The sequence below is a fragment of the Hibiscus syriacus genome, unplaced genomic scaffold, assembly GCF_006381635.1.
Source record: "Hibiscus syriacus cultivar Baekdansim isolate YM2019G1 unplaced genomic scaffold, ASM638163v2 tig00111002_pilon, whole genome shotgun sequence".
Classification (NCBI taxonomy): Eukaryota; Viridiplantae; Streptophyta; class Magnoliopsida; order Malvales; family Malvaceae; genus Hibiscus; species Hibiscus syriacus.
Window position 1 is genome coordinate 1,157,282 of NW_024062948.1, and position 13,818 is coordinate 1,171,099.

At 36.3% G+C, this 13,818-nt stretch overlaps 1 protein-coding gene across 2 annotated transcripts; it reads right to left on the reverse strand.

Moving 5' to 3' along the window:
• Positions 1-1,535: 1,535 nt before the first annotated feature.
• Positions 1,536-3,712, reverse strand: LOC120149351 (coiled-coil domain-containing protein 25-like). Of its 2 annotated transcripts, none has more exons than XM_039162160.1 (6): positions 3,511-3,710; positions 3,247-3,374; positions 3,046-3,149; positions 2,866-2,953; positions 2,613-2,674; positions 1,536-2,010 (listed from the first exon to the last, which is right to left on the reverse strand). In XM_039162160.1, exons 1-6 carry the CDS (start codon positions 3,621-3,623, stop codon positions 1,858-1,860), a joined length of 648 nt encoding a protein of 215 aa, XP_039018091.1. In that variant the 5' UTR covers positions 3,624-3,710; the 3' UTR covers positions 1,536-1,857. The 2 variants fall into 2 exon arrangements, with proteins under 2 accessions (XP_039018091.1, XP_039018092.1); XM_039162161.1 differs by having other exon boundaries at positions 1,864-2,010; positions 2,609-2,674; positions 3,511-3,712.
• Positions 3,713-13,818: the final 10,106 nt, after the last annotated feature.

The following is a 13,818-nucleotide window of genomic DNA, read 5'->3' on the forward strand; positions in this document are numbered from 1 at the left end:
AAGGATTTCACATGGTAAAGAAATGTGTATTCGTGCATATGAACTCTCCCTCGATTTCACATGTCTTCCATGCCTTAGGTTGTATGTTAGGCTTGATGTCACATGTTTTCTACGCTTAAGGATGGTGCTAGATTCAGACATGGTGCTCAACTGATGCTTGGGTGACTAGTTAAGTGTCAAGTAAGTAGCTAAGTGAGTATAAACTAAGTAGACTCAACCTATCTAGCTAGCTAGTGACACTTCAACTACTTAACTACTATCTCAACTACTTAACTACCTCTAGTCCTCAACTCATCTACCAAGTCCTCAACTACTCGCCAACTTCTATTCAACTCCTTCAGTTAGCCTTACACTAACATCTCCATGCTTTGAGCTTCCTTTAGCAAGGTTAGTATACTTGTAGGGCCGTAAATGAGACGAGACATATCGCAAGCTACTCAAGATCGACTCGATCAAGGCTCGATAAATACTCGACTCAAATGGATTCAACTCGAGCTTGACTCAAGTTCTTAACGAGCCAAAACGAGTTACTTGATACTCGACTCAAAAAACTCATAAGTAGCTCAATAATATAATATATTAAAATTTTGTTTTTTAAAAAAATTATTAATATTATTAACATTCATGTGTTAATTTTTAAAAAAATGCAGTATAAAATTTTCATATATTTAAAGTTCATGTTTGAATTTGAGACTTTAATCAAGTTAAGTTTAAGATTTTTTTGTCATTTCGAGCTTTTACGAGCTTTAGTTCATGATTTCGAGTTCAAGTAGTTCTTAAAAATTTAAAGCTCGCGAGTTTTCGAGTCAAGTCGAAGTTCTATTTCAGAGTTTTCGAGTCGAATCAAGCTCAATAATACTCGAACTCAACTTGGCTCGTTTACAGACCTACTTCCTTATCCTTGCTTTGAGCTAATTCTAAGCTGTCATGCTTTAAGTTTTGACCCACCAAGCTACGATATGATGCTTTTCCATTGTGTGCACCTATGCAAATCATAAAAACAATCAAGTTAGATGTGTATGAACTAGAATCAATCAAAATGCATGTTGCCACCTATGTTAACTATGTTGTCACCTATGCTAACTATGCAAATGAGCTAGGATATGATGCATTAGCTAACATAAACATGACATAAACTAAGTATAGAGATGTGGGGCTAATAACATGCTATATTTCAGCTTGTAACATATCATATAACTTGTTTTCTAAGGCTGGTAACTTTTCAAAGGAATCAAAAGCATTAAGACATTTAAGCCCTGAATTGTTTAGCCTTGGAACGACTAATAGGTCCTTGTGGTAAGTCTTCTGGATCAAGTGTAGATTGGCTCGTATCAAAGGCTCAGCTACCCGCGCTTCCCATGGTGGTGGTGGTGGTGGTGGAAGTGAGCTGATACTCGGGGGCACCTTCTCGACATGCAAAAAGTATTGTCATAAATTCAATAGTACAATCATATAAAATTGTTTAATAAGTCATTTCCAACCCTTGATGGCATAACATAAGTAAAACCATAGTGATATGCCATGAAGCCTTGCAATTTTGCAATCAGAATAAACTACATTAAATCAGTAACAGAATCATGAATCATGTTCAGCAGAATATAGTGTCAGCTACAACAGAAAGCTCATTCCCCCCCTCAACATAGTCTTTATTTTACTGCAACTTCAGTCCAATTCATGTGTTCTCTTACTCTCTTTTTCCTATCAAATAGTGTTAGGTCTGAAGTAACTTATTCCTGAGGCAAATAACTTCAAGCCTGCAATAATGATAATAAAGAAAACAAGTAACAACAAACTGCCATTTTTTTCACGAGCAGTAAGGTATTCGGCATCTTAATTGGCATTCAAATACCAATATGGTTACATGAAATCCTCTTCAAGTTCCTGCAAAGACTTGCTTGTCGATGCAATTTGTTTGTTTGATGTCATCTTTTCCGAGACCATGAGACCCTTGTAGCTTCGTATCTCTGCTTGTTTCTCCTTTTCAAGCCTTTGCAATTCCTCCTGTCGTTTCTGCCAGAGAAATCAAAGGGATTTTCGTTTGTCACAAATAACAACGTGAAAAATGGGCATATCAGTGCAGAAGATGAGATTATAATCTGCAGATTAAGTGATCATAGAGTCAAAATCCATGAATTGTAAATACAATACAAATTCTTTGGCCCCAATGCAAATATCTGAACTATTAGCAATAAAGAGAAGCTGAATGCATGTCTGAAACATCATTCATTCTAATCATAGACCATAGTTTCCATTCATTTAACATAATTTTATTTTCCCAGATTCGTATTTGGTTTAAGAAACTGGAAAACAAACAATATCCAAGTATATTATGATGTACATAGAACTATAACACCGACAATATCTTTAATCAAATGAAAATTTATATGTGGCATAATGGCTCCTGCCCATCATCAATCCAGTATTCTATAACTGCTTTTACCCTAACCAAAATCCAGTAGGTTAATTTTATTTTTCATACTACAACCATTTATTTAAGATGCTCATGTTCTATAGCATCCTCATATAAACCGTCAGCTGATGTAGCCATTAGCCAATATTAACCCAATGAAATAAGTTAAAAACATAATAATAATACTAATAAAGTGACTCACTTTTTCCCTTAGCTGTTGCTTTCTCTCTGCTCTTTCTGCGGCATTAATGGCTTCTCTCTCAGCTGATCAATAATTTATAGTAGTTGAGAAACTAAAAAAAGGCAAAACCAGCATTACTGCATACCACTACTCCAGTATATAATAAGCAGAATATATAACAAAAGAAATCGCACCAGATTTCTTTCATAAACAATGATAATACTATCTTTTGTCCCAAGTTGTAGCAGAAAACAAGACATGGATATTTGCATACCTTTCAAATCAGGTTTCCTTTCTACTTTAGTCTTATTCAACCTGTTAACAATCTCATTTATCCGCTTCTCCACTCTCACAGTCCGCACCTAAATCACACAATAAAATCAGATAAAAACACACTCTATAAGGAAACAGATGAACAACATGAAAAAACAATCAAGATAATAACAATGCTCACCATCTTGGAATTGTGAAACCCGACTTGGCCAGCATCCATAGAAGGAGTTTTCTTCAAATTTGACCATGGAGTGTAAACAACATCAACGTTATTCACTTTGTTGCCTACCCTCACATGATAATATCAAACATATACAAATTATTATTAGATATATATATACACGTACATATATAAAAAGGAATTGATGAAATTAAAATAAACCTTGGATGGAATTAGCTTTAACAAGATGAGCACAATCTTCAAGCAAACCTTCGCTGATATCATCGATGGTCTGACCTTTTTGAAGTCTTACATAAACATGAGCAGAAGACATTTTATCCACATGGAACCTGTAACAAAACTAAATTCAATCACCGAATTTCATACATAATCATAAGAGGAAAAGTAACCCTAAATTTATATCATAAATGAAGGATTCCCAGGAATTTTTATTGTAACAGGAAAGATAATCGAATGAGAAATTACCAAATATCTTCGGGGAAGCCGTATTTAATGAGTTCCTCGTTCTCGTACTTGTCGAGACCCATGAAAATGATGTAATCGCCAGCCTCTGGTCGGGCTTTGAAGTAAAACACCATTTTTGTTCTTCAAAGTTTCTTCCTTTTCCCCTCGTTCCTCACCTGGTAGGCTAACCAGAGACAAAATTAGGGATTTTTTACCTTTAAAAGGTAATTGGAAAACATTGATTACCTAATATGATAGCTGCTTGACGCTTGCGTTGACCTCTTTCTTTTTGGTGCGAAAACTTTTACCTCATCAAACTATAATCTTTCGCTAATTATTTTGTAACGTCTCTCTCGAATTCGCTAGACTTGAAAAATTTAATTTTGAGAATATGTTGTGTTGAGAAATTAACTATTTTGTAAACTGCATAAAAAATATACTTCAATATCAATACAAGCTGATCACCTGCTGTTATATACAGCTTACAACGCCAAGTAGTTAAGCTAACTACTGTAATTACACTAACAACCTTAAGCAACAAACTAACACAACAACTAACTAACCATCAAGAACTTAACTACTCGAGCCTCAGCTATACTTAACATTCTCCCTGCTTTTTTTCTTCTCCCCCAAGAAATGACTGTATATTAAGCTTTGCACGGAAAAACTCAAATTGTGCTATTGGCAAAGGCTTAGTCAAGCCATCGGCTACTTGATGGCTAGCAGGAATATAGTTCACCAGAACCTGCTTGGCTGCAACTTTCTCTCGAACAAAAGCTTCGTTTTAGCGTGATATATTGGATTTGCAGCTATGACAACTGTGCTATTGTTGTCACACCAAACCACAGGGATCTTCATCTGCTGAGCACCCATTTCTGCAAGCAGTGCACTCACCCATGTTATTTTAGCAGTTGCATCAGCAACACTCCTGTACTCTGCTTCCATAGTGGATCGAGAAAGTGACTTTTGTTTCTTAGAAGTCCACATAACCAGGTTATCACCAACAAAAATGCAATTCCCTGTAATTGATTTTCGATCATCAGTATTGTCACCCCAATTGGCATCAGCAAAGGCTATAACATGCACACCAGCCACTGCTGGTGCTATAACCAAACCGTGATTGAGTGTTCCTACCAACTACCGTAGAATTCGCTTAACAGCTACAAAGTGCTCATGTCTAGGTGCATGCATGTATTGTGCAACCTTATTAACACTAAAGGAAATGTCCGGACGCGTGTGGCAAGCATAAAGTAATGCACCTACAATAGTACGATACTCATATGCATCATACAACAGTTCACCATCACCCTGCGCAAGCCTCGACGTTACCAACATGGGGTGGACACAACTCCTGCATTATGCATCTTAGTCTTCATCAGCAATTCCAACAGAAACTTGTGTTGACTAAGAATTAATGACTCTCCATATCTTTTAACCTCAATTCCAAGAAAGTAATTGAGTTCTCCAAGATCCTTTAGAGCAAATTCATCACCTAACAACTTCACCACTTCTTCAATCTGAGTATTCGATTCACCTGTGATCACTATGTCATCAACATATACCAGCATATAAACATACTTCCCTTTAATGCAGCGTATAAACAAGGACGTGTCTGCCTTGGATTCTTTGAAACCTATTTGCAGTAAGCAGTGCTTTAGTTTTGCATGCCAGCTACGCGGTGCCTGTTTCAAGCCATATAAAGCATTCTGAAGCTTACACACTAACACAGTACCATCAGAAGCCCTCTGCTCGAATCCGGATGGCTGCTACATGAAGACATCTTTATGCAAGTCTTCATGCAAGAAGGCGTTGTTGACATCAATCTGACGCAATTGTCAGCCCCTTATTATAGCCAAGGATAACATCACATTAATTGTAGCAAACCTTACTACTAGGCTGAACGTTTCATTAAAATCAACCCATGGAACCTGAGAGTACCCCCGTGCTACAAGTCGTGCTTTGTACCGGCTGACAGATCCATCTGGATTTTTCTTCACTTTGAACAGCCCCTTGCAGCCCACTACTGACCTTCCTTCAGGTAGCGAGACAAGTGACCACGTACCATTCACCTGCAATGCTTCAATTTCAGCAAACACAGTATTTTTCCAATGTGGTGACTGCAAGGCCTCATGCACATTTGCAGGCTCCATCGTGTAAGAAGTGACAGAATAAACCTTAGGCTTGAACACACTGCACTTGCTTCTTGTGAGCATGGGATGGCAATTTACTATGGTTTCAGCATCATTTCTGCTTCTGAATCCATGCAATCATGAACACCTAAGTCTTCATTAACTTGTTGAGCATTATCATTATGTTGAACATTGAGTGTATTAGGCTGATTACTTCCAGCATTTGCACTCGAGACCTCATCCTCAGCTACTTCTACCACATGTACATTATCTGAATTCATGCTCAAACTGGTAGTTATTGGCTCAACATCCACAACAGCACCATTAGTATGAAATTTGCTAACATCTGTAACAAGCTTAAGAGAGCTTGATTTAGAGCTTGGAACAGTAGTTGAAATAGAAAAAGTACTAGAACTCATAAATGGAAATACTGCCTCATCAAAAACTACATGTCTTGATATATAAATCCTTCTATCTGTAGCAAGACACATATATCCCTTATGTTGTGGACTGTACCCTAAAAATGTGCATGATTGAGACCTGAATTCAAGCTTGTGCCTCTGAAACAACCTTAAATGCGGATAACACTTACAACTGAATACCCTCATCGATTCATACTCGGGTTTCCTTCCCCATAGCTTCTCAGCATGAGGCATACCATCTAAAACCTTTGTTGGTAGTCGATTGATGATGTAAACAGCAGTGACTGCAACATAATACTAGAAACATAGAGGCATTGCAGCTTGAGCCAAGAACACTAAAGCCAATTCCACAATATGCCGTGTTTCCTCTCTACTACCCCATTCTGTTCAGAAGTGTGGGGGAAAGCTACTCGATGAATGATGCCCTCCTTAGCTAGAACAGTAGAAAGACTCCTGTACTCACCACCCCAATCGCTTTGTATAGCTTTGATAGACACACCAAATTGGTTCACCACCATTTTCTGAAATTGTTTAAACACAGCAACATCTTGGGATCTATCTGTTAGAAAATGTACCCACGCGTGCCTCGGGTATACGTCCACAAATGATTGGTAATAACGAAAGCCATTGGATATTACATGAGCTAATCCCCAAATATCAGTGAACACAAGCTGAAATGGTTCATTATACACAGTAGTAGAGTCAACAAAAGGCAATTTATGACTTTTACCAATGCAACAAACTTCACACATGTTATTCGTATCCTTCAAAAGTATTACATCAATTGTTTTACAAGCATTTGCAACTGTGTTAAATGTTGCATGTCCTAATCGACGATGCCAGAGACTAAAGCTATTTGCAGCAACAACTGAATTAGCAGCAGCACTTGTTTTAGCACTTGAAACTGAGCCTCCAGAGAAAACATACAGACCACCCTCAACTCGTCCACACAGTAAAACCTCCTTCGTAATAATATCATGAACACAACACCCATCAGCATGGAACTCAAAATGTACTCCATTGTCCCTAGCAAACTTGGACACCGAGAGTAGATTTTGTGTTATTCTAGGCACATGAAGCAGATCATTTAGCAACAATGATCTTGTTGAAGTTTCTAGGATGGCATTACCAATCATATTAACATTTAAAGAAAGGCCATTACCAACCATAAGCTTACCTGGCCCACTGCATTCTACTCGATGAGCAAGATTACCTGACTTTGGTGTCACATGATGCGTGGCACCATAATCTACCACCCACTCATCTTGAGTTGATGTAGAAGGCATATAATCATGAGAAACACCCTCTAACCCCGTCTGAGATCACGTGTTATTCGAACAACACTCACAACCAGCATTGTCATAAGAGACATTGTTAGCTCTTACAAAATCACTCGTGTATTGAGACTGGCCAGTATTAGAGGTTACAAAGTGAAAGTTCTCATCATACCGATGCCAACACCGTTCAACAAGATGACATGGCTTCCAACATAACTGTATTGAACCCGTGATCTTCCTCATCCACGACCAGACCTACCATTCGATCTCGCACCAGAATGTGATGGCTGATAAGATCGAATATGCTGGGAGTATGAGTGTGAACCATCCTTAGTTGATTCAAACCCTCGAGCAATATTCGCACTTTCAAAGATTACTTCTTCTTGAGTAGTAAATCCTGCTAACTGCATCTCAGCATCAATTAGAATCGTGCAAACTTTTTCTAGGGACAAATACTCCCCATTGGTAGTAATCACTGCCATGAAGGGTTGATACTCTCGAGGTAACCCTTTTAAAATGCTTTCTATCTGACCAACCGTGGAAACGGTACTGCCACAAGATGCCAAGGCATCACACATTTCTTTAACACGAGCCAAATACATTCGCATGCTATCTTCACCTTTCTTGAGAGACTACAACTTGTAATGCAAGTTCATAGCTACTGTCGATGATCTGGTAACAAAGAATTGCAATATAGTATTCCACACTGCAGAGGCAGTCTCAGCTCCAACAAATTGAGACAATAGATGATTGCTAATAGTGGACAGTAACCAGGAAGCCAAGGCACTGTCTTGTGCCACAAAAGCTTCATAATCTTCATTCAGAATCATTGTCCATTCTCATCAGCAATCAACTCAGATGGAGGCTTCAATGCACCAGTAAGCATCTTTCAAGACGATGACTACGCACGGTAAGTAACACTTGTTGTTTCCATAACAAAAAATTCATCTCATCGAGAACCACATTGATCTTTTTGTTTGTAAACATCTTGATGTTGCTGGAGGATGGAAGGGCTTCACCAAATGACATGATCAAGCAGCAAAAGCACAAGAACAGTCACCAGGATCTTTGGCGATTGATACCATGTTGAGAAATCAACTATTTTGTAAACTGCAAAAAAATGTACTTCGATATCAATACAAGCTGATCACCTGCTGTTATATACAACTTACAACGCCAAGTAGTTAAGCTAACTACTGTAACTACACTAACTACTGTAACTACACTAACTACCTTAAGCAACAAACTAACTAACAAAACAGCTAACTAACCATCAAGAACTTAACTACCCAAGCCTCAACTATACTTAACATGATGAAATATAATTTTAAAATAATTCGATTTTGGAATCATCATCAACATTTAAGTTAGGTATGTTGAAAACTTAAAATATCATTTTAATGTGTTAAGAAAAATCATTAAAAGATAAAAAAATGGTCTGCCTTTTACCAAAAATTCATTTTTAAGAGTTTGAGAGTCGATTACGTGTGGAGAAGGGTGAGCACCCCCACAATGCCCAAGTTTTGGTACATAAACGATCATGTGATGCTTAAATATTAGGAATTACAAACTAGAAAATATATTTAAATTACGATCATTCTATTAGTTCGAATTTATTTAAAAAGATGTCAATTTTCTCAAACTAAAATAACGTTGCTTTTCCAAATAAGAATATGATGACAAATAATAAATGCAATGGGCACCAAAATTAAAGAGCACAAATATATTTTTATGGAATAAAACTATTTATTTATCCAAAAAAATTATATTTATTTTTATAAGAGAAATCACATCATTTTGTACGAACAACCCTTAAAAATGAACTTCCTTTATAGTTAGGAGATTTTTTCATAGATTTCCCTCACAAAATGATGTTTCATTAATTTTATGGATGATATAGTTTAAAAGAGTATAGTATTATATTAATTTTTAGAAATGTTAAGATAAAAGAATGCATTTTTGTGCGAACAATTCTTGGGAATGCACTTCCATTGTAGTTAAGAGACTTTACCATAGATTCCCCTCACAAAAAGACATTGCCTCACATTTTTTATATCAAAGATAAAAATAAAATAAAATAAAAATGGAACGAGATAAAAAATAATAGAATAAAAATGTAAAACAAAGAAGACTATCGAATACAAAAAAACCTTTTGTGCGCAAAATCTTCGAAAAGACAATTTCCCTTGTAGTTGGGAGACGTCTTCATAGATTTCTCTCACTATAAGAATTTATCTTTTCTATATACAACAAAAAATGATGATTTATATAAAAAAAGAAAGTTTGAATAATGTAGAAGTGTGCATAAAAATGTAGCGACAAATAAAGATGACAAAATTCAATTTCAAATCTAAAATATGATCCAAACATTGGTAGTCTACTAGCATAAATGAGGGACCAACATGCAAGCTTTCTAAACCAACAGCCACGATTAAAATGCCAGTCAAGTAAGTGGATAAATAAATAAAGTTGAAACGTAAATAGTGAAAAGTATAGGCATTAGATGTTAATATACCACAAGCAAGATTAATGACTAAAATAAAATGAAGTGTAAGTTAATATGCTTAAATGCAAATACATAAAATAAAATACTGGAAATAAATAAATTACTGAAATAAAATGCAGCAAAATTAAAGGGAAGACAAAATGAAATGTTTGAATTTAAAGTACAGGAAAATAAATAAAATAAAAAAAACATAAACATAAATGAATTGCATAAATTTAAAATTCGTGGGGTTGTATCTAACCGTTTAACCCGGACCATAAATAATCTGGATCGTCCCCCAGGGCAGGTCACCGCAAGGTCGTTGAATATTCGAATGTTAGAAAGTTATCGGGTTAGTTTGTGCAATAAAATAAAATGTTAGTAAGTTAGTAAGAACGATAAAAATATAAAGTTAGTATGTTTGTATGAACAAGTAAAATAAAAGTTAGGGGTTGTTTTTAACTGTATAACCCGAACCATAAATAATGCGGATCATCCCCCAGGGCGGGTCACCGCAAGGTCGTTGAATATTCTAAAGTTAGAAAATTAGCGAGTTAGTTTGTGCAATAAAATAAAGTGTTCGTAAGTTAGTAAGAACAATAAAAAATAAAAGTTAGTATGTTAATATAAACAAATAAAATAAAAGTTAGAATGTTAGTAAGTTAGAAAAGTTAGCGGTTAGTGGTTAGCAGAGTCCGAACCATAATAATGTGGATCGTACCCCGGATCAGGTCACCACAAGGTCGAATCAAATATAAGAAACAATAAATAAATAAATAAACAATGGTTAGAATGGAAAAAAATAAAAGTCAATGGTTAATGTGCGATAAAATAAAAGTTAGCAGTTAATTCGAAATAATAAAGCATATATCAGTGACCAAATTAAAATAAAACAAAACAGGGGGTCAAAATCACAATAAATAAAACAACATATGTGTAGTGACCAAGATGTAAGAACAAGGCATAAGTGGAGGGACCTATGGGTGATTAGCCCTTAAAGCAAATGACCAAAACATAAAAGAACAATAAAACATGGGGGACTTGCGTGATTTACCCTTTTTTCTTAAACCGTAATGTTTCCCCCAAGACACACGTGAACTCAGTTATCTTTCTTCTCCATGTGGCCAGCGACACTCAAGCCTCCAAAGCAACTTCTCGGCCGCCCAACCACAGTAGCCCACTCTCTTGCTGAACAGCCACCGCAATAAAGATGGTCGACAAGGCCATTAAATTCCCCAAACCAAACTTCATCTGCCTCTCCTCTCTCACTACGTCACCGTGAGTCGACCTCTTCACCTGTCACTACCAATGGTGGCCAACCTGAACCGACCTAGGCCTAAAACTAGAACAAAACAACTCCTTATTCGAAACTAAACCAAGATCTAACGATCTATGACCCGACCCCACATGCGCAATAAAATGGCCTCTGACGCACCCCTCTACAACGTCTGCCTCTGCTCGGTGAGGGCTCAAACCGAGGCAAAGAATCTCAACCCCTCTCTTTTCTCTTCAACTCTCTTCTCTCTAGGTCGGAGCTTAACCAAGCTCAAAACCGACGTCAACGATAACCCCCTGACGAGAACCCCAAATAATAATAGAAATGGAATAAAAAAACAAAATAAAAAATATATATCAAAACGTGAAGGAAAGAGCTTTGTTTTTTTGTTTTTCTTTCTAGTTTAAAAGAAAAAAGTGGGGGCTTAAAATCTGCTTGTTTTTTTTGCTTTTAAAGCCCCCCATTATTATAAATGGATGAAATTGTCAGCTTGGTCCCTAGATTTTGTTTCTTCTTTTATTTTAGGACAAAATTAGGGTATTACAGCTACCCCCCTTTGCTTATCTATTGTGTAAACAATGACGAAGCAAAGACAAATAATGGCCTAATTTTGTTTAGCTATGATATTCGCTCCGCATCTGGAGCTCCAATTCTTTGTCTGAAAATAGAGTATTCAGAGATGATACTATTTTTTCATGTTGAGGACATCGGGTCAATTTAGATATAACTTGGTGTTGAAGATAACACTGCTCATCCATATTGAAGAGATATGGCCGCTTTCAGATAAATTATTTGTTGAAGATGACATTGTTCCTTCTCGTTGAGGAAATCAGGACAATCTGGAGATAATTTGGTGTTGAAGACAACTCTGCTCATCCGTGTTGAAGATCTGGTCGCTTTTAGATAAATTGTTTATTGAAGATGACAATGTTCCTTCTTGTTAAGGAAATCAGATCAATCTGGAGGTAATTTGGTGTTGATGTTCTGGAAGTATTTGGGTAAATTGGAGACAATACGGTTCCTTCGGGTTGACGAAGTCTGATTGTCTAATGATGGCACTGCTCCTTCACATTGAGGAGATCTGATCTGTGGACGACATTGTTCCTTCATGTTGAGGAAGTCTAGTCTTTTTAGAAGATAATTTCGAGACAACACGGTTCATTTGCGTTGAGGATGTATGGTTGTCTGAGGATGGAATTGATCCTTCGTGTTGAGGAGATTTGGTCGGTGGATGACATTTTTCCTTCGTGTTGAGGATGTCTAGTCGTCTTTAGGCCTACTTTGGAGACAACACGCTTCCTACGCGATGAGAAAGTCTGATTGCATGAGGATGACACTGCTCCTATGCATTGAGGAGATCTGGTTGGTGGACGACATTGTTCCTACGTGATGAGGATGTCTAGCCGTCTTTAGGGATAATTTGTAGACAACACAGTTCCTACATAATGAGGAAGTCTGATTGCCTGAGAATGACGTTGCTCCTATGCGTTGAAGAGAGCTAGTCATAGTTGCCAATGATTGACTTGAAATGAAATCTTCTTTTTCCAGCATGAAATTGTGGAATGAAGTCTTTACTAATGATAAATTCCTTTCAATTATTTGAATGAAAATAAATGAGTGGAAAGAAATTTGTTTCAAGAGGAACTATATCAGGTGAGATAAAATTTTGTTTCAAGTGAAACATTTCAAATTTGTGTTTCATGGGAAAATTATCTCAATCAAGAAGAAATTTGTTTTTAAGAAAAACAATCTCAAATGTTATCAATTTTGTTTCAAGTGAAACAATTTCCAATTTTTGTGTTTTGAGGGAAAACTCTCTCAAGCAAGATGAAATTAGTTTTTTAGGAAAACTATTTCAAGCAAGATCAATTTGTTTCAAGTGAAACAATTTCAAAATTTGGGGAAAATTGTCTAAAGCGAGACGAAATTTGTTTTGACAGAAATAATCTGAAGGATTTGTGTTTCAAGAGAAATTGTCTCAAGAGAGAAAAAATTATTTTTAAAAGAAACAATCTCAAGTAAGATTAATTTGTTTCAAGAAAAATTATCTCAAATGGGACGAAACTTTGTTTCGGGAGAAACAATCTCTAAGGTGACGGACAGTCTGCTCTTGTGTGTTGAGGGAATCTAGTTGCCATTTGAAGATCTGATCGTTCACTTCAGGATGTCAAATTAGTGGATGACATTGTTCCTTCGTGTTAAGGACGTCTAGTCATAACCAAACTTTTATTTCCTGAAAGATCAATATAACAATGATGCATTTATGAATGACTACATGAATGTTTTTATGAATGTCAAGATGAAGTTTATTTTATGTATTTGATTTGATTTTTATTTTGATAAAAATAGCCTATTGAATTTGTCCTCGTGAGAGGACCTTGAGGGATGAAAATTAGATGATGTCCTCAAGAGATGAGAAAAATGTCTTTAAAGAATGAAATAAGGATTTCAGGGAAAATAGTCTTAAGAAAGACTAGATTGATGTTCTTGGATGAATAATCTTGAGAAATACGAAACTAGTTTCTTAAAAGAGATTATAAAAGCATCTTTACTAGAACGGAAAAACCTTTTTTATTGCATGTGATAATGAATGTATGATGCAAATGTGCAAATTCATGTGATGTGTATGTTTATGTTGATGCATGTTTTCTTGATTTGTGATTCGAATGGTTGCATGAGCAGTCATCATTCTATCCCTGATTTTGTTGTCTTCACTTTTTGTTTGCTCCAGCGTGCACGC

Excerpts from the sequence above, each read along its gene's own strand:
- LOC120149351 (XM_039162160.1), bottom strand. The coding sequence starts at position 3,623 with ATGGTGTTTTACTTCAAAGCCCGACCAGAGGCTGGCGATTACATCATT. Across the intron at positions 3,375-3,510 it reads GGCTTCCCCGAAGATATTTG|GTTCCATGTGGATAAAATGT; the intron begins GTAATTTCTCAT and ends GTTTTGTTACAG. Across the intron at positions 2,954-3,045 it reads GGTTTCACAATTCCAAGATG|GTGCGGACTGTGAGAGTGGA; the intron begins GTGAGCATTGTT and ends TGTGTGATTTAG.